General features: G+C 43.1%; 1 protein-coding gene across 2 annotated transcripts in view; it reads left to right on the forward strand.

Annotated features, from left to right (window-relative positions):
• The window catches only part of KCNT2 (potassium sodium-activated channel subfamily T member 2), a 1,782,840-nt gene that overhangs the window by 1,510,979 nt on the left and 248,496 nt on the right, over positions 1-23,365 (forward strand). For both annotated transcript variants that reach the window (XM_073582885.1, XM_073582886.1), the window contains exon 21: positions 1,694-1,828. In XM_073582885.1, the coding sequence (XP_073438986.1) occupies positions 1,694-1,828 (135 nt within the window). The remainder of the gene's footprint in view (positions 1-1,693; positions 1,829-23,365) is intronic.

The raw sequence follows: 23,365 nt of genomic DNA on the forward strand, positions 1-23,365 counted from the left end.
CAGACCATGAGTTGTCATGCCAAACCGTTGGCAGTCATGTGACACAGACACCAATTGGCAGGAATAGTGATGCGCTTCCAGCGCAAGCATGTTAAAAGCCGCGGGTGGATCTCGATTCCATCTGCTGCTGTTAGGGGCACATGTCAGCTAATGTAATCAGCTGACTTGTTCTGGAAAAAATTGTGGGCTCATCGCCGGAGCTCGCAGCAAACAAGGGGGAGGAAACCATAGACGTATCTATACGTCTAAAGTTGAAAAGGGTTTAAACACAACCTCAAGCTAGTAAAGCTCCATCCAATTAGGATTGTGTTGCAGGGGTGCTGATGGACTTTCAGAGAGAGTGCTTACTTTATTTTTTTTAATGCCTGAAAGGTTGAAATATGAGTTTTTGTGGATCCAGAATTTTGTAGTATTGTGTTAGCCATTATGTTGCAGAATGTCATACTTTGTTTTTCCTTCATGTCACAGGTCATACACCATGTCAAAACCGAGAACATCAACAATAAACTAGGTTGTTATACTTCATCGGCAGGGTCTCACAAAGATTTCATAGTGGACTGGGGTTTCAAGATGTGCTGCTCTACCTCTTTTGAAATAGCACCAAAAAATTTGCAATATTGAGAACCATAGATGGAGTGCTCAACACCCATCTACTGTTCAAAGAAGGCTGGCTGGAAGTCTTTTTTGTATCTTCATTCTGGGAAAAATTGCATGTAAGTGACTACCAAATCTCTGCTTTTCCCCTTTCTAAGTTTCTGCATTTAGTTTTATTGATATTAGAATGTACTTATTTGGAGTACAGATGATGGCAGTGAAAGGATCAGTCCCACTAAGGCTAGTTTCACATTAGCGTTTACGGCCGCAGCGTTGGGCTGCGCACGGCCGCCGCTAAGCCCCACCCCCTGTTGCGCCTATGCCGGTAGCTCCGCCCACGGATGCATGATGCTGCATGCGTCCTGCGTCCACTATCTTTAGCACTGGGGATGCAGGCCGTGCGCACTATGCGTTTGGCGGTGCATGCGTCCTTTTGACGGTGCGCCGAGCGCAACCAAATTGCAACAGGTTTGCGCACTGTGTCCCCAGTGATAAAGGTAGGGGACGCAGGACACATGCAGCGTCATGTGCCGATAGGCGGAGCTACCGGCGGAGGCGCGGCAGGGGGCGGGGCTTAGCGGCGGCCGTGCGCAGACTGTCGCTGCGCCCTGAAACGCAAATGTGAAACTGGCCTAACTTTGGTGAAAAGCCTGCTGCAGGGAATGGTTTTGATAATCACAACTTTAATTAGAAGAGACAAGTGCTGACCTTTCACTGCCATCATCTGTAGTCTAAAATGAGCATGTTCTGACATCAATGCAGCTCATGGCAAGCAAATAGACTTGGGAAAAGCAGGGGATTGGAAATCGCTTAAATGAAATTTTATAGGAATGAAGACAAACTCTTTAGCAATGTGATTTGCAAAATGTCATAACTTTCTTCAAAGGGCAAAATTTACAAAAAAAAAAAAAATGAAACAAAAAAATGAAAGTTTAGATAAATCTTATAATAGGCAAATATCCATTTGTTGAACACAGTTCAATGACAATGAACTAACCAATACTTTATCTTTGCACGCTTTCTATGTTCTACATACGTTCTTTAGTTTAGCTTATGTGTTTTGTATAGAACCATTAAGTCATTTTTGTGTTTTCCAAAGCCTAGATGACTTGTTGAAGTGTGGAGTAACATTTGCAGCAAACATGGTGGTTGTGGACAAGGAAAGCACGATGAGTGCCGAGGAGGATTACATGGCAGATGCAAAGACAATAGTCAATGTGCAGACACTTTTCAGGTAGGTGTACATTTTTGTTGCTTGTGCATCCATAACATTTGATCACACTGTATCTGATGTTTAACTGTTTCATATTGAACTAGTCATCAACAAAGACAAGTGTGATAATTAAATTCATGACATTTATACCTGGAAAAAAGACCCAAATAATAGTAAAGTCAAATTAGTTTTTCAGAAACATCAAGGATATGTGCACACTGAGTCTTTCTTTCTAACTTTTTAATGTGGAAACTAAGCAAAAACCCCAAGTTTTTGAAGAGTTTTGAATTTTTGAGTGAACACATCCTTAGAGTCATATAAAAACTTTTCTTAATCCTTTTTTCCTGATTTTCTATTTTTTTTCTCTCTTGAAAAAACTCTTACATTTCTATGCCATTTAGTTCCTACTAGCGCTTAATCCTGTCTTGAATCTCTGCCGTAAAATAAGAAAGGATTATTTGCTAAGAGAAATATTGTTTGTACCTGATTAAAAGATGCAGAGATTTTTCCATAAGGCACTGAGAAAGTGTAGAAATGCTGTGACGTCCAAATATAGGAATCTGACTTGGATTTTTAGCAGCAAAAAGTAGCATTGTATCCGCATACTTCTATATTTTCAGACACCAGTGATAAAGTTTGTGTAGAGTTCATACGTGCTTTCTATGCCTAGGACTATGATATGGACACATATGAAAAAACAGGGCTTAACAGCTCATAAGGTTAAAAACTTTGAGTCCTGTCTAGGATGGACTTCTCCCCCTGACATTCAGATTGCTGGGGAGTGGACACTTCTGTTTGATTGACAGCTCACAACAGCATCGTCATCATGCTGCTCGCCCAAACTATGTGCCCCTAATAAATGAAGCCATCTGAACTTCAATGTGTAAAAAATTGTACATTTGACCCAAGCAAATTCTTAAATAAACTCCCCCATTGTTAAAACCTAACACCTACTGTACATGGCTTTGTCTATGCATACATTATAAAGGGAATGTATCTTCTAAAGTATTACCTATTAAAGTCAATAAGAGAAATATATTCTTGTTTTCCAGTCTGTTTTAATTTTTTACTGATTTTTAGATTTTTTTATGTACATGATTATGATGGCAGACATTTTACCTTAAAGAGGTTGTCCATTACCTTAAGACTAATGGCCTATCCTTAGGATTGCTCTTCAATGTGTGATCATTGGGGTAACCAAGTTTGACACCTCGCCAATCAGCTGTTATTGGTGTTGGCTGTGGCCGGAACTGAACAGTGATGGAGCTGCACAGCACAGTTCCATCTACCGGTCATGGCCTCTGCTGGGTACGGCACATCCATCATCTAAACAAATCAATAGGGGGTGGATTTGCAGTACCCGGCCACGGCCACTATACAGTAGACAAAGCTGTGCTGTGGAGTTCTGTAACTGATCATTTCTGGCAGCCACCAACACCGAAAACAGCTAACTGGCAGGGGTGCCAGATGTCATACCCCCAATGATCAGACACTAATGAGCTATCCTAAGGATAGGTTATCAGTGTTAAAATAGTGGAGAGCCTTTTTAATTTCTGTGAACAGCATTTAGAGACAGACATTACAGCAGCTACATTGGCCCTAGCTATCAGTATTCAGGAACGTTTTCTGGGCATTGTCTGATCTGGGTGAAGGTCAATAAGCAGAGAAGGGTAGAAGGTGAGATGTGACCATTACTTATTAAGAATGATTGATCCCCTGTTATTTATTGTATATAGAGGTGTGATCAGTCATTGTATTTTTACCTGTAATAATGAGAAGCCTCGTCAAATGTAGTACTGTACAAGATGTAAAAGCCTAATGTTAGGCTTAGTGGCAGGTGTGAGAATTGCAAAATCTCAAGATTTTTTTGCAACATAGATTGCTACACTGAAAATTGAGAAGGTATTATAATTAGAATAATAAATGTAATATCATAAACTTATTTCAATAATACCTAATTTTAAAGTGATACATTCAATTTATATAGTAATGCAAATGTGTGTTTCAATGTAAACACGGTGTCCTAATCATAATTAAAATGGAAATAAAAATGTGTATATCGTCAAACCTTACAGTGAAGGAAGTAACTATTTGATCCCTTTGTGATTTTGTAAGTTTGCCCACTGACAAAGACATGAACAGTCTATAATTTTAAGGGTAGGTTATTTTTAAGATTGAGAGATAGAATATCAAAAATAAAATTCAGAAAATCACATGGTATAAATTATATAAATGTATTTGCATTTTGCATTGAGAAATAAGTATTTGCTCCCCTGCCAACCATTAAAAGTTCTGGCTCCTACAGACCAGTTAGACACCCCTAATCATCTTGCTACCTGCACTAAAGAGAGCTGTCTTACATAGTCACCTTTATAAACACTTCTGTCGACAGACTCAATTAATCAGTTAGACTTTAACCTCTACAACATGGGCCAGACCAAAGAGCTTTCTAAGGATGTCAGGGACAAGATCATAGACCTGCACAAAGCTGGAATGGGATACAAAACCATACGTAAGATGCTGGGTGGGATTTAGACAACTGTTGGTGCAATAATAAGAAAATGGAAAAAATACAAAATTTCTGTCAATCACCATCGATCTGGGGCAACATGCAAAATCTCACCTCGCGAGGGTATCCTTGATCATGAGGAAGATGAGAGATCAGCCTAAAATTACACGGGGGAACTTGTTAATGATGTCAAGGCAGCTGAGACCACAGTCACCAAGAAAACCATTGGTAACACATTACACCGTAAAGGTTGAAAATCCTGCAGTGCCTGCAAGGTCCTCCTGCTCAAGAAGGCACATGTGCAGGCCCATCTGAAGCTTGCCAATGAACACCTGGATGATTCTGTGAGTGATTGTGAGAAGATGCTGTGGTCAGATGAGACAAAAATTAAGGTCTTTGGCATTAACTCAATTTGCCGTGTTTGGAGGAAGAGAAATGCTGCCTATGACCCAATGAACACTGTCCCCCCTGTCAAACATGGAGGTGGAAATATTATGTTTTGGGGGTGTTTCTCTGCTAAGGGCACAGCACTACACGGCATCAGTGGGAGAATGGATGGAGCCACGTACCGTAAAATCCTGAATGACAACCTCCTTCCCTCTGCCAGGACATTAAAAATGGGTCGTGGCTGGGTCTTCCAGCAAGACAATAACCCAAAAGATACAGCCAAGGCAACAAAGGAGTGGCCCAAAAAGAAGCACATTAAGGTCATGGGGTGGCCTAGCCAGTCTCCAGACCTTAATCCCATAGAAAACTTATGGGGGGAGTTGAAGCTCCGAGTTGCCAAGTAACAGCCTCAAAATCTTAATGATTTAGAGATGACCTGCAAAGAGGAGTGGACCAAAATTCCTCTTGACATGTGCGCAAAACTCATCATCAACTACAAAAAAACGTCTGACTGCTGTGCTTGCCAACAAGGGTTTTGCCAACAAGTATTAAGTCTTGTTTGCCAGAGGGATCAAATACTTATTTCTCACTGCAAAATGCAAATAAATGTATATAATTTATACAATGTGATTTTCTGGATTTTATTTTTGATATTCTATCTCTCAATGTTAAAATTAACCTACCCTTAAAATTATAGACTGTTCATGTTTTTGTCAGTGGGAAAACTTGCAAAATCAGCAAGAGATCAAATAATTATTCCCTTCACTGTATACAGTATATCTGCTGAAATCAGATGTTCTGACTATTAATATGCTTGATAATAACACACACACGTGTTGACTATGACAACTACAGGATAGAATTTACATTCACAACTGCCCTACTGTAATTCTGCATTAAAGTGTTCTAACCATTTAGCATTTACATACATCCATGTATGCCATCAGCATCACTTACTGCCCTTATGCATGGGTGTACCACAGTGATCACATGGACACCGTAGAAAACAGCTGTGACGGACATTGCATAAATTTTCAATGTTAGCCAATTTACTCTTAAAACACTCAATCAATCAATGAAAAAAAGTCAATGATAACTGTCATTTTAACAATGATATCAGCCTCCCTTTGTCTCCGTCCAGTAAACCATTGCTTTGAGAGTGACAAGATCCCAAGGGCTGTCCTGTGATACTGCCTATCTAGGCCCCATTCACATATAGCTGCTGTTGGAATGATCTTTTGACTCTCCGATACATATGAACACTTGGTTCCTACTTTCTCTATTAGTTAGCAGTAGCTTATCTCCTGGAGTAGAAAAGACTTTGCCTCTGGAAATCCGAGTCCAAATCCTTCTGTCCCCCGGCATCATCAGTCTGGGAAGAGTCCATTGGACACATTGGACCGTGGGCCGATCCTGACAACATCAGCAGGTCCAGTGTCTGGGGGCCTTCAAGACATTACCTTGGACATGTCCTGACCATATATCATTGCATAAGCAGTTAGAGAGGTGTGAACTAAACAACAAATGTAAAATGAGCAAACTTTATTAATATGTGTCTTTGTGTGGGAACTCCTTGTTTTGACTAACACCTAGTTATTGAAGTTGACCTGATTAGTTAGAGGGATGAGATTAGATGAGAAACTACTTCTGATTGCATTAGTTTATGGTGGTCTCAGCTTTTTTTAATTTCAGGATAGAAATTGTGTTGTGAATAAGCCTAAGGAGAGTTCTGGTTGTTTTCCTTAACTTAAGGTCCCGTTACATTTAGCGATGCACCAGCAATCCCGACAACGATAAGACGTGGTCAGGATCGCTGGTGCATCGCTAAATGGTCGCTAGTGAGCTGCCAAACAGGCAGATCTCACTAGCGATGCAGCAGCGGTTGGCGGTCGATACTTACCTGTCAGACGCAGCGATGATGACGATTTCCACCTGCGTCCTTGCATCGCGGGACGCTAGCGAGAAGAAAACGGCCCTGGACATTCTTGCGCGATCAGCGATATCCAGCGGGGGGGCGGTCGGAGGTAAGTGTCACATGTAGCGAGATCGCTAGCAATATCGCTTTTGCGTCACAAAATCAGTGACAACAGTGACTTTAGCAATATCGCTAGCGATATCGTTATGTGTAAAAGGCCCTTTAGTCATGAGTAAGCAATGTAAAACAAATGCAGCAAGATGCTTCATGCAGATAGAGATATATAACAAGCAAAACACATAAATCAACATTGAGGTTTTGCAATTACCCTTATTTATCTTCTTCATTAAACCTTTTTTGTATTGTGTTTCTCGTTGCGGAACGGTAGTAAATTTTGTATTTTTTACTTTTTACTGTCAATCATTTTACTGGGCTCCCAGCCTATAACTCTCTCTATCTTTTCTGCATTACAGCAGTAATAATACAGATTGATGTTGTTCAGATCAACAGCATTTTATTATCACATAAAGCCCGCAGTTCAGTGCACTGAAAAACCTGAAATATGGAACAACAAAACACAGATTATATTACTGTAATGTTTCGCTTAATTATCTCTCTTCAAATTAGATTCCAAAACATTTCCATATTATGTATCCATGTTCATAATAGAATCCCTAAATAGATTACATTATTATTAGGCACGGGAGAATGGCTGAGGAACGTGCAAGAAAAGATAAATAATGGAAAGGATTAAAATGAAATTCAGCCAGATTCCCCTCAGTGTGAAGCTGCTGATAGCGTGCTAGTCCAAATACAGCAAGGCAATTTTAATTCCAGGGTTATTTAAAGGCCTCCAAACATAGGAGAAATCTCTATTACTCACCAACATGTTCTAGGTGCTGGGCAAATGATTGAAAACCTGTATAGACTTGCCTCCTACACATGAGCGTAATAGATTGTGTACCCAGTATGTAGGAAAGCATTGCTGAGAAACTGTTCCTCAGGGTGTTCACTAAGAATGAGTGGACACGTAGAAGTTTGCATTCTGATACCCAACCCGAACTTTACTAGAACTGTACCCAAACCTGAACTAGAACCCGAACCCCTTTAAAAACAATGGAAACTTGAACTTTGAATCTTGAAAAAATCTTTCTCTCTCTGAAATGGACTTCCCCCAGAACTCCAAACATTGCAATGGACTTCCAGAAGAAGAATGTGTTCAGCATTTAGCACCGGACACTAACTGTCCAGTATGAACCCCAAACTTTTATGTTCGGATTCCCTCATCTCTAGTGTTTACCCGTTGCTTTGTTCCACTGGGGCATTGGGTTCAAATCTGACCAAGGACTACCTCTGTATAGACGGAACCCTACTGTATCCTATGTACAAAGACGTAAAATAATTAGCTCATTGTATTTCTGTGCTCCATGTACTGAGGGTTTTCAAGCTCCCACGGCCTCCAGGTACACATGTACTCTACCTTTTACTGATATTTCCAGATAAAATATTTTGATGCTATGCAATGACTTGAGAATGTTTTTACCTGCTAAAACTTGCAGCTATTAGGCAGGAACAAGAGCAGCTATGCTATTAACTAATGATCTCCTAAAAATGAAGGACAAAAAAAGAAATAACCATATTATTATTAACAATTACTTATAATAATAGCAACCCATTTACGTATATGAGCCTAAGGCTATGTGCACACGCTGCGGATTCACCTGTGGGTAAAGTGACCTGCGGTTTTCCTGCGGATTAGCCTGCGGTTTTGCCCTGCAGTTTCACACCTCTACTTTCTTAAAGGTGTGAAACCGCTGCGGAATCCGCACAAATAATTGACATGCTGCGGTTTGTAAACCGCAGCAAAACCGCGCGGAAAAAACCGCAGCGTGAGCACAGCGGATTTGAAATGCCATAGGCTAACATGGTACTGTACCATGTCTGCGGAACTGCTGCATTTCCGCAGGGCGAAAAACGCTATGGGAAACGCAGCAGAATCCGCAACGTGTGCACATAGCCTTACTGTATGTTCTGCACTGGAGTCGGCAAATATGGGGAGAGCTCAGGCCTGATCTCCTTCCATAAGCAGTAGATGCTGACTTTGATGCATGCTGTCAGTCTCTTGACATGAATCAATGTCCTGGGAAAGGATCAGTGTACCCAAAGCGAGATCAATGCTCATCTTGCGAAAAATAAACCCTGTTACAGCATCATGAACAGAAAAAAAAAGCAAATGAAAAAGAAATAAAAACTATGCAAGTTTGGGATTGCCATAATAACACAAATCGTATTTACCATGCAATAAATGCCAAAAAATTTTTTTAAAAAAAGCCAAAGAACAATGGCAAGAGTGCATTTTTTTCATTTTTTTTTTTAGAATTTCATATATGCAAGGAAAATATAAGCAACATGTGCATGAGATTTCAGAAATCTCACTTACTTTCCAAGAAGAGAAAAATGTTGTTTTTTTTAACAGATATTTTGTTTAACAGATGTCGATGTACATACAGCTTCATTGTGCTAAAATAACTGTGCTTTGGAACTTTTTCACCAAATAAAACACTGCTCTTTATGTTTTTCGTCTGTAAAACACAGCTTCAAAACATTGATTTTCTGGCATGAAAAACAAGCCATGTTAAAAAGCTTCAGAGAGATGCAAACCTAATATACATCCTGATGTGCAGCCATTTAGTTGGATGATATAAAATACACGGGCATCTGTTGAGTCAAATGAAAGCATAAAATGAATGGCTCATATCAGCAAGCGCTTACAGATCCAATATGAGACTCATTTTTGCTACAGCACAGATTTTGTAAACTGTTTGATTAAGCTACACTTCACGGTAAATTGGTAATATCATACATACTGTGTATAACCTTTAATGGTCCATAGACCTTGTCAATGTCTATTTTCTATCATCAGTGCTCACATTGACCAGTATGAGGTTGTATAGGAAATTATTTCATTTTCAGATTTGCTTCAGTCGTCTGACCGGTCATCCTTAAGTCCTTCATGACTCCAGAGACTATGACTTTCTAGCTGACCTCACAGTTCAGTTTAGAAACTTTATTCATCCTGAGTATTGTAAAATTTCACCAGACAGTCCAGTGAAACAGCTGTCAGGATCAGGGAAACATTGGTCACAAAAGTTTTAAAAACATGAAATCCACTTAGTCCCCCATCTCCTAACACACAGAATGATTTCAACTCCATTCTCCCACCAGGATGGTTCTTTACACCTTATTATTTCAGAGTGTGAAAGTTTTAAGGAGATGAAAGACACTGAACTGAGAATCCACTGGGAGTGAAAATAAAAGGTTTTGAAGCAGAATGCAAGTAAAGATCCTTTCTGGCGCTGTCTATTACAGAACCTTTGTAAGTAAAATAAGACTTTGATTGTGTTTTTATTATATGCATTTCAGCCATTATAAACATCAGAACAAACAAAAATAAAGTATTACAAAAACTTGTGTAGCTTTATTCTCTCAACAGACTGTATGCTGCGCATGAATACAACAGTAGTTCATGAACCTAAATGCTTTTTTAAAAATTCAAGCACTTTTCTGATTCAATATCTTCTTAAAGTGAAAGGGCATGCTATGCAATAAATAAAGAAGAAGAAAATATGGAAGAACTGCTTAAATTAATGTAGTGATTAGAGATGGACAAACCTGAACAGTAAAGCTCGGGCTCCATACCGGACACTTGGTGTTCGTACATGTACCCAGAACACAGACTCCCGGAAGTCTGTGTTTCTGTTAGGGTTTGTCAGCCTCAGCAAAGTTTGTAGAAAGACTGCAGCACAACCAATCAACAAGCATTTCCTATGAGGGCACTTCCAGCCCCATCACAGCCATGTCAAATATTGGCATGGTTGTGATTGTCTGGCACACTGTGTATAAAAATAAATACCTATATACTCGGGTATAAGCCGAGGCACCTAATTTTGCCACAGAAAACTGGGTAAGCTTATTGGCTCGAGTATAAGCCAGTAAATAAAAATTGTGGTATACATAATGTGCATGGGACCAAAAGAGATCTCAATTAGTCACATGGCAGATATAAAAAGCCAGTACACATACACATGAAGGACAAATGGTTAAGACAACTGCAATCACAAAGATCAAAATTGAAAATAAAGGCCAGCAGTCAAAGTGTCACATAAAATTCAATACTTTATTAATGATATATAATTGGACATAGGTACATGAAAGAGGGGGGAGAGGACTCACCAATTGGCTAAACAAAGGGCCTAGTAGGTCACCCACATCAACCAGGAAAACAACCCCATATGGTCATACCACAGAGGAGTTCATACAAGAGTCACCACATAGTTGGTAAATATAATATGCATCCGCATGATAAACAGGGACTCGGGGAACTTGCTGGTAATAGAAAATATATGCAATCTAGAACAAATGTTCATAATGAATAGACCTAAAAGGGGTCTACAATGTTACCTGGACAGAGTAGGAGTGAACCATACAGCGGCCGGACCCCGACGCGCGTTTCGGAGCGTGCTGCTCCTTCCTCAGGGGGTCCGGCCGCTGTATGGTTCACTCCTACTCTGTCCAGGTAACATTGTAGACCCCTTTTAGGTCTATTCCTCTGTGGTATGACCATATGGGGTTGTTTTCCTGGTTGATGTGGGTGACCTACTAGGCCCTTTGTTTAGCCAATTGGTGAGTCCTCTCCCCCCTCTTTCATGTACCTATGTCCAATTATATATCATTAATAAAGTATCGAATTTTATGTGACACTTTGACTGCTGGCCTTTATTTTCAATTTCGAGTATAAGCCAGGTATGCATTTTTCCCTCATCCCTGTCCTGTTACAGTTGGCTCCCCTCGTTGCTGGCCTGGTATGCATGGCTCCCCCTGTCGCTGTCCTGGTATGCGTGGTTCCCCCGTTGCTGTCCTGGTATGCGTGGCTCCCCCGTCCTGTCCTGGTATGCGTGGCTCCCCCGTCCTGTCCTGGTATGCATGGCTTCCCCATCACTGTCCTTTTATGCAAGGCTCCCCTTTCATGTCCTTGTATGTGTGGCTCCCCCCAGCTTGTGCTGGTATGCATGGCTCCCCCTTCCTGTCCTGGTATGCATGGCTTCACCCCTCCCGTCCTGATATGCATACTTCATATTACAAAAAAAAACCCATCCTACTCACCCTCCAGCATGGCCTTGCTGCATCTCATTGGTGCCGTCATTCTCGCAGCATCTCGTTGTTGCCGGCACTCTCGCAGCATCTCGTTGGTGCCAGCTTCCTGCAGCTCTTCCTGTGTTGAGCGATCACATGGCACCGCTCATAAAGGTATTGAATATGCTCTCCACTCCTATGGGAGTGGAGATATGTGCATATTCATTACCTTAATGAGTGGTGCCACGTGATTGCTCAGCACAGGAAGAGCTGCAAGAAGCCAGCATCAATGAACTGCTGCAAGAGCGCCAGCATCAACAAGATGCTACAAGGACACGCTGGAGGGTGAGTAGGATGGGATGTCTTTTGGAAGCCGGTGGCTGTGGCTGCAGCTGTGACTGTGCACGCTATAAGAGAAATGAATATTCATTTCTCTTTGGCAGCGGCACAGACTTTAGCCACAGCTGTCAGCTCCAGTCTCTGTGACCCGCTGCTCAGATGCTCCCCGTCTCCCGTCTGCTTTCTGGGACAATGACTCATGTATAAGCCAAGGGGGGTGTTTTCAGCCCAAAAAAAGGTGCTGAAAAACTCGATTTATACACAAGTATATATGGTAAATGAAAAAAGATCAACCGTCTCTTCTATTCTTGATAACAAGTTTAGGTAAAGCTTTCACCTGCGGACTGCAGCCCTCAGCTGTCAGCTTTATCTTGGCTAGGTATCAAAAATAGTAAATAATAATAAATAATTAAAAAAATGGAGTCTGATGCTGCCCTTTTTTGATAACCTGCCAAGCTAAAACAGACTGCTGGGGGGTGGTATGTTCAGGCTGGGAATTGGCCATGGATATTTTGCTCTTCCCAGCCTAAAAATAGTAGCCCCCAGCCAATTCTGGCACTTTGACCAGCTCTTACCACTTGCCTTTGAATGTTGACAATCAGGGTAATATTTTTGGGTTGATGTGTAAATCTTGAAGTGGGAAAAAGAGCGCCCTACGGAGGGAAAGTAGGAGACTGCTGGTTGCGCTGTTATGTACTGTAGGCATGAAGAAAAATAACTTCTGCTCTGTGTTTGGTGCATAAATCCTCCTGGAGATATTGGATCCAGCTGGATGGGTGGGATGTGCTGCTGGAGTGAATCAATTCTTCAGAAAGGATGATGAGGAAAAGGTGTTTTATTTACAACTCGTTTCAATGCGGTACCAGCGTCTTTTTCAAGTGAAAACAATGGACTTTTTTCTGAGTGTATCTTTATTCATTTTCACTATGAGGTTAGTAATGGGGCGTCTGATAGATGCATCTCCATTACTAACCCCTTGGCTTGACCTCAACCTAAACTAATTACCTCACTTGCCAATGCACCAGGGCAAGTGGGGAGAGCCAAGGATATGCACCAGAATTGGCACATCTAAAGGATGCACCATTTTTGGGATAGCTGAGGGCTGATGATATTAGTCTGGGAGGGGGACAATATCCAAGGCCCCATTCCAGCCTATTAATATCAGCCTACAGCTGTCTGTTTAGCATTTGCTGTTCAATAAATATAGGGGGGGACATCAAATTATTTTTTCAAGGTTCCCATAGCCAGTAAAGGCTACACAGACAGTTGTGATCAAATATTTATAGGCTGGGAACTTTTATGGATATTGACCCCTTCCTAGAATAATAGCACCAGCTCCCAGCTGTCTGCTTTCCCTCAGCTGGTTAGTAAAACCTCACCATTTTTTTAAATGTATTTATTTATTAGCTTAATACATGTACAGTAATCCACTTGTGATATATCTAATTATCTCATTGATATATTTCTTGCTATGCACATGTGCTGAATGATGAATACTCTCATCAGCATACACATGATCTCACTGCTATCAGTGAGACCAGGTGTAAGTTGATGAGAGTAGTAGTCGTCAGTCTATGACCATGTACAGAACATACCACAGCTCCTGGGCAGTAGAGGAAGCAAAATACAATACTTACATTACATCAGGAGATCACAGAGGATACATTTTGTGAGGTAAAATATTGTTTAAAAACAGTCAGTGAAATATTTTACCTCACAAAATGAATCCTCTTTGATCCCCTGCTGTAATGTCTGTGTGATGCCCCTGCGGTCTCAGTCACCACAGGGTGCTGCACTTCATTCAGAGGTGTGGTACTCTGCTCTCAGGTAAGGAAGGGGCACTGCCAGGACTCACACACCCAGAATCCAACACTAGTCCTCATCTGGCCAGGGGGAGTTAACTAGAGGGTGTGGGTGGAGGAAGTTAGAGGAGGAGGAGTTAGAGTGTGGTAAGCAGAGGGCTATTAGACTAGAGCAACAGTCTAGAAGGGGAGCTGAAGCTGAGTGCAGCTTGTTCCCAGACTACAGAAAGAGAAGCAAGAAGGAAGGAAAGGCTCCAGTAGTGAAGAGGAGGAAGAGGTCTCAGAGGGACGGATAGTGAAAATCCATCCGTGGGGCCCGTATCCACCTGTCCTCACCAGGTGGAGGGACCAGGTTGCAGTAAGGGGACTAGCCCCCAAACTAGTGGAGAAACTAAGGACTCAGCTAGGAAACCGGAGGCTGCAGTATTTGCAGGTGCTGCAGGCACATCCATGCATATTCGCTGAAAAGCAGACATATAGGATCCATGGGTCTGACCAACGTCGCCCGGCAAGATCTGAGTCTGCCAGCTCAGGACAGTGTGTATGAAGACGCATGGCAGGAGAGGTGGTAGCCAGCGTAGTTAGACGGCAAGGAAAGGAATATCTAAGGAAGCCCTGGCAACGTGCACCCCTAGCTACCTGAGAGCTGTCTGGACCAATATATCCATGCGGACACAGCACACTCGGCTGGGGGTTTGTACCATCTGAACTGTGAGTAAAGCTTGTGAAGATTGCACTTTGCTGTGTTCTCTAATTTATTGCTGCATCACTTTCCCTGCATGACAACCACCATCATCACCATCCTAAACACCATAACTGCCCTGGGGAAATAGCTCTGCCTGTGGAGATCTGAACCAACTCTGATGCATTAACATCTACCCCAGTTGAATGAATCAGCAGCGTCGGCTAACACCTTTACTTGCCGAGTACCACAGGTGGCGTCACAAACTATCTTTCATAAACTCAAATCATCCCCTTATCATCTTTTTCATTGCATGCCCAGGGCTACGGATCAGGTCACTGCTGCCGTGACATCCCCTTTAAGGACTGACAGGCCTGGTACCGAGTACCCTGGCCCTAGGGGGTGCTGCTAACTTGGCGTCACAAACAGGATGAACTGATCCTTTAAACGGGGTCCTGAAAGACTGTGCAGAATTGTGAACTTGTGAACTTTTAAATTGCTGCCATTGCAGCACCATGTGGCAGGCAGGAGGAGGGGGGTGGGCCATCATGGGTACAGCCTGGAGAAACAGCACGAAAACCATGGCCGCCCCTCACCAGTACTTCTATATCAGGAGGATATGTCCGTCAACCAGAGAAATTCGCCTCCTCCTATGCAGTGGCAGGAGAAGGAAGAAAACAGACCCCGGAGGGTGCATCAGAGACCCTGGCTGGCAAGATGGTGAGCAGAGGTCACCCGGAGCTTGGGGAGGAAGCAAAAAGCTGCCCCAGACTGTGGGAGAAGAACTACGACCCACAGCCAGCAATGAACCCGGAGGTTCTTGACGCTGAGGTGGAGGAGCTGAGCCGCCGGCTCCTCATGTCTCATGTGACCATGGTATCTGACTGGAAAGCGGCTCTCGTGAATAAAGCATGGGAGCAGCAGATGACCAGGCACCCAGCATCTCCGCCCCCAATGCAGGAGTCCGGCACCAGAGACGCAGCGGTGGGAGGAATGAGACTGGACTCCCGGCCATGGGATTGCAGCATCCAGCTGATGCCCTGGAAACAGGAAAAGTAATAGAGAGATCTTGACAAACCAGAGCTGGTATGTCACTCTCCACAAGGAGAAACCTTACCCCTTAGACCTCAGTCCAGAGCCTCTCACCTAGCCAAATCAGTTCTCATACTTTGCACTGATGAGGTCCAGTAGCCCGAAACACTGTGTCTGCAAATTGAGATTCTGATCTGGCTTTTATCATGTCATATTAAAAGACTCATTAAAGGGTTGATTTTGACTTGCAGGATCGCTACTACCAACAGGTGGCGCTATAGAGTTCAAGTCCTCTTCCTCTTGGAAGAGGCAATTTGCATAGAGAAAGTAAAGTAATCCAGAATAATGACTGTACATAGTTTGCAAAGTTTACCTGGTTAGGTTTTGGATAAAGTTATAGTTTTAAAGAGACAATAGGATCATGGACAGTGAGTGATCAAAACTTTTATTTTACATAGTGTAAAGTAGCGCTCACTGAGGGCATTGGGGAACACTCACTTAGCTGCGATATTAATGCATACAGGAACACTTTCCACTTAAACAGTCTAGTGCAGTTTATTATGCATTCATAAACCGCTGAAGAACATGTTACACGTCACGTGCTTACACATAGTCCATCACAATCCTTGGTACACGGCTTTAGCAGGCTGTCACTAAACACGCAGGACCTCTTTGTCCAGTTACTGTGGGTGACGGCACGCCGAACAGTTTATTAGTGTCCATAGAACATCATAAGCACCAACAGTTATTTCCCCCTGTCCAGGGTTACCTCTTAGGAGCTCCTGCTCCGCACGCTGACTCCTGTCAGTACTCTCTCTCTCAGGGAAGCTGCCGAACTGGGATCACCATCCCGGACAACGCCTTGCTCACCAGACCACCTGACAGTCCAGATCCACAGATAGACAGTAGCTCCCCCAATGCAGTGCCGTCATTGACTCTGCAAACACACGTGGCCTGTCTGTGTGCTATTCAGGACATCCGTCCCCACTTTGGAACCGTCCAACACACAGGCCTCACCGGGTGCTATTCACGGATCCATCCCTCCTCCCAGGGTCTCCCAACACACCGGCCACCAGATCCAGGGCCTCAGCGGGTGCTATTCAGGACGTCCATCCCCTCCTGAGACCGTCCAACACTCATGCCTCACCAGGTCCAAGGTTGCATCACATGCTCCAGGGATCCGATCCTTCTCCCAACACTGACCCTCCAGGACCTTGCACCCTGAACCACTCATGTACACACTGTCTCCCCATGTGACCAGACCTCAGGCACATTATTTGGTACATAACCACACCCACAGGTGAGGTATGGATCACATGGTCATGACTTCACTACAGGTCCTATTCCACACACAGCCACACACATACAGGCTTTATATTGGGCATTCAGACACATGCCCCGGGTGGGTTTGTAGGTGCCTGGTCCCACCCATCTCACCAAGTCACCTGGAAGCTTCCCTGATACACAGCAACAAATCCTCAGCAGTGTATCTCTGCTGATTAATACACATTCCAGCTTCCATCACAAGGCACCCACCCTTGTGATACATATCGTCCATTTACAATCCTGCCGCTCACCATTTCCCCATCACAATAAAGGAAACGCCTGCATGCATGTCCTGGGAAGCCCATATAGTGCCTCCTAGCTGTCATAGGGGTCACTGTATCACAATAGTTAGCACTTCTTAAGGTGCTCCTTATTGGTTTTACATATAACATGTGAAAATGTTGTTTGCTATTTGCACTAAAGTTTACTTGCCTTAAAAGACCAAAGAACAAAAACCGTCTGGCGTAGCCGAAGAATTGGTCCAATGAGGAGACCAGCTATGCCTTGTAGCAGGCCCAAGGCCTACGTTGGGGGTTTGAGAAGGAATTTACTGAACTTTGTTGTACCTGATAGGAAATGTTTTATTGCCAATACCCTGGGGAAATAGCTTTGTCTGTGGAGAGCTGAACCAACTTTGCTGTATTAACATCTACCCCAGTTTAATGAATCTGCAGCGTCGGCTAGCACCTTTACTTACCGAGTACCACAGGTGACGTCACAAACTATCTTTCATAAACTTAATCATCCCCTTATCATCTTTTTCATTGCACTCCCAGGGCTAAGGATCAGGTCACTGCTGCCTTGACATTTATGAACAGACAGGCCAGGTACCGAGTACCACGGCCCTAGGAGGTGCTGCAACAGTATTGTCTTTTGCTTCCTCCCCTGCCCAGGAGATGTGGTATGATCTGTATACGGTCAGACACAGACAATTTTTAAAATGAACTTTCGTTCATGGGAAAACCCCTTTAAAGTGACTGGCTTTCTATGCCTGTAGACACGTAGTGCATCTTCCACCAGAATCAGCCAAATGATTCACAGCGCCTGAGTGGAATTTGCGCAAGCGCTGTAAATCAGACCACCGCCATCTTTGTGCAGACAGATAGCGGCGGTCACATTAAACAGCGCATGTGCTCCTCTTGTACAAAGATGGCAGTGGTCAGTGAATCATTCAGGTGATTCTGGCGGTGGTGTGTTCGCATCGGTGTTCCACTGGTGGCACAGCACAAGAGGCTGCGTATGGTGTATACAGTGTGTGTGTGTGGTGAGAACTGCATATACAGAGTGTGTGTGGTGCGTACGGGGTATACAGTGTGTGTGGTGCGTACAGCGTATACAGTGTGTATGTGTACAGCATATACAGTGTATTTATGGTGTATGCGGAGTATGCAATGTGTGTGTCTGTGGTGTGTTTGTGTGCTGCATACGGCATATACAGTGTGTGTTTGTTTGTGTGTGTAGTGCATATGGCGTATACAGTGTGTGTGTGTGTGGTGCGGCGGTGTTCCGCTGGTGGTGCCGCACAAGAGGCTGGTACTGTACCACCAGCAGTTTCCATATTGAGACACCCATCACTTGGGTGTCCCAATATGGCGGTCTGTGAACTTCCGCCGCTTGGAATTCTTGGATCCGGATGCATCTGGACGGAACAGGATGTGAAGACATTACAAGGTAATTATATATTAGCCAAGACAGTGTATAATTACACATAAACTACTATAAGACAAGATCGTCATGCATACATAGCATCAAAGATAATATTTAAGTATAATTTTACTTGTATCTTTATCTAGCTCTATTCAATCTCCTACCTAGATAACTCACCTCTGCCTCTCTCTGACCACAACATTCTCTCCTTCATGCTCATACATCCTCGTCCACCACAGCACACTACTTCTTATCACACATTCAGAAATGCACAAGCCATAACCCTCATACACTTACAGACTCCTTACACTCATCACTGTCCCCCATCTCCTTTTTGTCCTGTCCTGTTCTGGCCGTAAATCACTACAATAACACGCTCAAAAGCACCCTGGACCAAATAGTGCCCCTCACCCTCAGAAACTAGAAACAGTAAAACAGCTCTGGCTCACATCAAAAACTCGATTTCTTTAGTGACGCTCTTGGAGTGCCAAATGCCTATGGAGGAAAACTCACAAACCTGAATATGTTATCCATTATAAATTTACCCTAATTACCTATAACTCTGCCCTTCACCTTGCCAAACAGACCTACTTCATCACCCTGATCTCCTCACTATCAAGCATCTCAAAAAACTCTTGACACTTTTCACTCTCTCCTCAGCTCTAAAGCACAGGCCCCTATCACAGACATTTGTGCTGATGATCTGACCTCCCACTTTACTGAGGAAATAGAAAACATCCATCAGGAAATCAGCTCCCAGCCAACAAATGCCATGACTCCAATTCCTCCCCAAATCTCCTTTGGCTCAATCTATACATTTGACCCCGTGACAGAAGAAAAAGTCTCCAGGCTCCTCTCTTCTTCTCATCCTACTATATGCTCTATTGACCCCATTCCTTCACATCTACTCCAGTCTCTCTCTCCAGTTGTCACTTCTCATCTAACTAAAATTTTCAAACTGTCCCTATCTTCTAGTCTCTTCCCCTCCTCCTTCAAACACTCTATCATTACTCCATTATTAAAAACCTCTCTCAACTCATCCTGCACAAATATCTACAGACCAGTCTCCAATCTCCCTTTCATCTCTAAACACTTGAAATGCCTGGTTTCAAGTGTTTGGAGGAAAGACAATTTCTACACCAGCATAGAAGAGGGTTCTTCACGGTAAGAGCAGTGAGGCTCTGGAATTCTCTTCCTGAGGAAGTGGTGATGGCCAACTCACTGAATGAATTTAAGAAAGGAATGGATGCTTTTCTTGTGAGTAACAATATAGACAGTCACAAATAACAGAATATTATAGGTAGATGGTTGACCCAGCTTAGGGGAAGGAATTTTTTTCCCTATGGAGAAAATTGGCTTCTACTCTGTGGGTTTTTTGCTTTCCCCAGGATCAACAATGCAGAACAGCTGCACTAAAAATAGGCTGAACTAGATGGACATAAGGTCTTCCTTCAGCCTTCAAAACTATGTTACTATGTTACCCCCACCTTACCCGTTACCTTTCCCCTCAATCTCTCCTTGATCCATCACAGTCTGGCTTCCGCACCATACATTCAACAGAAACTGCCCTCATCAAAGTGAACAATCACCTTTTGACAGCAAAACGTAACAGTGACCACTCTCTGCTCATTCTTCTCGACCTCTCTGCAGTGATTGACACTGTTGTGCACCATCTCCTACTCTCTATGCTCCAATCAATATGCATAAAGGATACTGTTCTCTCCTGGTTCTCTTCCTTTCTTTCTGACTGCTCCTTCAGTGTACCGCTACAATTTGTTTCCTCTTCCTCTCACTATTGGGGTCCATCAGGGTTCAGTTATGGGCCCTCTTCTCTCTCTACATGGCCCCAATTGGACAGGCCATAAGCAAATTTGTATTTCAGTACCATATTTATGCTAACACACAACTATACACTTCATCCCCTGAACATACCCTTGATGTGCTAAAGAACACCAGTGACTGTCTGTCTGCAGTTTCCAACATCATGTCCACTCTCTATCTGAAACGTAACTTTTCCAAAACTGAACTTCTTCTGCTCCTGCCGTCTACTCACCTCCCTAAAGGTCACATCTCCCTCACAATGTGTGGCACCACAATAACTCCTAAGCAGCAGGCACGCTGTCTGTGTGTTATGTTTGACGCCAATCTTTCCTTCAACATACACTATCTCATATACAATCTCTTGTCCACTCTTGCCACTTACACCTAAAGAACATCTCTAGAATCTGTTCCTTTTTCAGCAAGGAAACAGCAAAAATCCTCATTGTTGTCCACTCCCGCCTTGACTACTGTAGTTCTCAATTATTGCCCCCCTCACTCAACTTTCCCCTCTCTAGTTCAACCTTAATGCAGCAGCCAGGGTTATCTATCTGGCTTTATGTCTCGGATGCCTCTACTCTGTGCCAGTCATTGCATGGGCTGATTATATATTATAAGATCAAATTTAAACTGCTTTTTCTTTCCCACAAATCTCTCCACAGTGCAGCACCCCCCTACATCTCCTCCCTCATTTTTGTTTATCAGCCTACTTGCTCATTACAATCCTCAAACGACCTTTGACTAACATCAGCTCTAACCCTTAGCTACCACTCCCAGCTCCAAGACTTCTCCCAATTTGCACCAATCCTCTGGAATGCTCTGCCTCAAGAAATTAAGACTAACCACAACTTACACAGTTTTAGGTGCTCCATAAAAACACATCTGTTTCTGGTGGCCTATCATGTTCCCTAATTGAAGTCCTCTTACATATAGTATTTTCTCTACTTCTCTGTTCATAAGACTCCATCAAACTCCATCACACCCAAAAGCACTACTAATATGGATGGACTGGTGACTAACTCATCCAGCCTTTATCTACTCCGACTTCCTCAGGATGGCTGGACCATCATCTATATACAGTCATGGCCAAAAGTATTGACACCCCTGCAATTCTGTCAGATAATATTCAGTTTCTTCCTGAAAATGATTGCAAACACAAATTCTTTGGTATTATTATCTTCATTTAATTTGTCTTAAATGAAAAAACACAAAAGAGAATGAAGCAAAAAGCAAAACATTGATCATTTTACACAAAACTCCAAAAATGGGCCGGACAAAAGTATTGGCACCCTCAGCCTAATACTTGGTTGCACAACCTTTAGCCAAAATAACTGCGACCAACCGCTTCCGGTAACCATCAATGAGTTTCTTACAATGCTCTGCTGGAATTTTAGACCATTCTTCTTTGGCAAACTACTCCAGGTCCTTGATATTTGAAGGGTGCCTTCTCCAAACTGCCATGTTTAGATTTCTCCACAGGTGTTCTATGGGATTCAGGTCTGGACTCATTGCTGGCCACCTTAGAAGTCTCCAGTGCTTTCTCTCAAACCATTTTCTAGTGCTTTTTGAAGTGTGTTTTGGGTTATTGTCCTGCTGGAAGACCCATGACCTCTGAGGGAGACCCAGCTTTCTCACACTGGGCCCTAAATTATGCTGCAAAATTTGTTGATAGTCTTCTGACTTCATAATGCCATGCACACGGTCAAGCAGTCCAGTGCCAGAGGCAGCAAAGCAACCCCAAAACATCAGGGAACCTCCGCCATGTTTGACTGTAGGGACCGTGTACTTTTCTTTGAATGCCTCTTTTTTCTCCTGTAAAATCTATGTTGATGCTTTTGCCCTAAAAGCTCTACTTTTGTCTCATCTGACCAGAGAACATTCTTCCAAAATGTTTTAGGCTTTTTCAGGTAAGCTTTGGCAAACTCCAGCCTGGCTTTTTTATGTCTCGGGGTAAGAAGGGGAGTCTTCCTGGGTCTCCTACCATACAGTCCCTTTTCATTCAGATGCCGACGGATAGTACGGGTTGACACCGTTGTACCCTCTGACTGCAGGGCAGCTTGAACTTGTTTGGATGTTAGTGGAGGTTCTTTATCCAACATCCGCACAATCTTGCGTTGAAATCTCTTGTCAATTTTTCTTTTCCGGCCACATCTAGGGAGGTTAGCCACAGTGCCATGGGCTTTAAACTTCTTGATGACATTGCACACGGTAGACACAGGAACATTCAGGTCTTTGGAGATGGACTTGTAGCCTTGAGATTGCTCATGCTTCCTCACAATTTGGTTTCTCAAGTCCTCAGACAGTTCTTTGGTCTTCTTTCTTTTCTCCATGCTCAATGTGGTACACACAAGGACACAGGACAGAGGTTGAGTCAACTTTAATCCATGTCAACTGGCTGCAAGTGTGATTTAGTTATTGCCAACACCTGTTAGGTGCCACAGGTAAGTTATAGGTGCTGTTAATTACACAAATTAGAGAAGCATCACAAGATTTTTCGAACAGTGCCAATACTTTTGTCCACCCTCTTTGTTATGTTTGGTGTGGAATTATATCCAATTTGGCTTTAGGACAATTCTTTTTGTGTTTTTTCATTTAAGACAAATTAATTGAAGATAATAATACCAAAGAATTTGTGTTTGCAATCATTTTCAGGAAGAAACTGAGAATTATCTGACAGAATTGCAGGGGTGTCAATACTTTTGACCATGACTGTACATAATTGCCTTAAATTGTCTGTCATCCACTTCTGTCTGGATGTCCTTGAATCCCGCAATCCACTGCGCTGCACAGGAAGTACGGCGACCGCCATTTTGGAACACCCAAGTGATGCCGCTCGGATCCAGGCCTCCGTTGCGATCCCAACCACTGCTGGGATCCCAGCTGTCACCCAGATCCAGGCCACAGCTGCGATCCCAACAGCCGCTGGGATCCCAGCTACTGCTCGGATCTAGGCCACCGCTGTGATCCC

The sequence above is a fragment of the Dendrobates tinctorius genome, unplaced genomic scaffold, assembly GCF_039654945.1.
Source record: "Dendrobates tinctorius isolate UK_male_01 unplaced genomic scaffold, ASM3965494v1 ptg000074l, whole genome shotgun sequence".
NCBI lineage: Eukaryota > Metazoa > Chordata > Amphibia > Anura > Dendrobatidae > Dendrobates > Dendrobates tinctorius.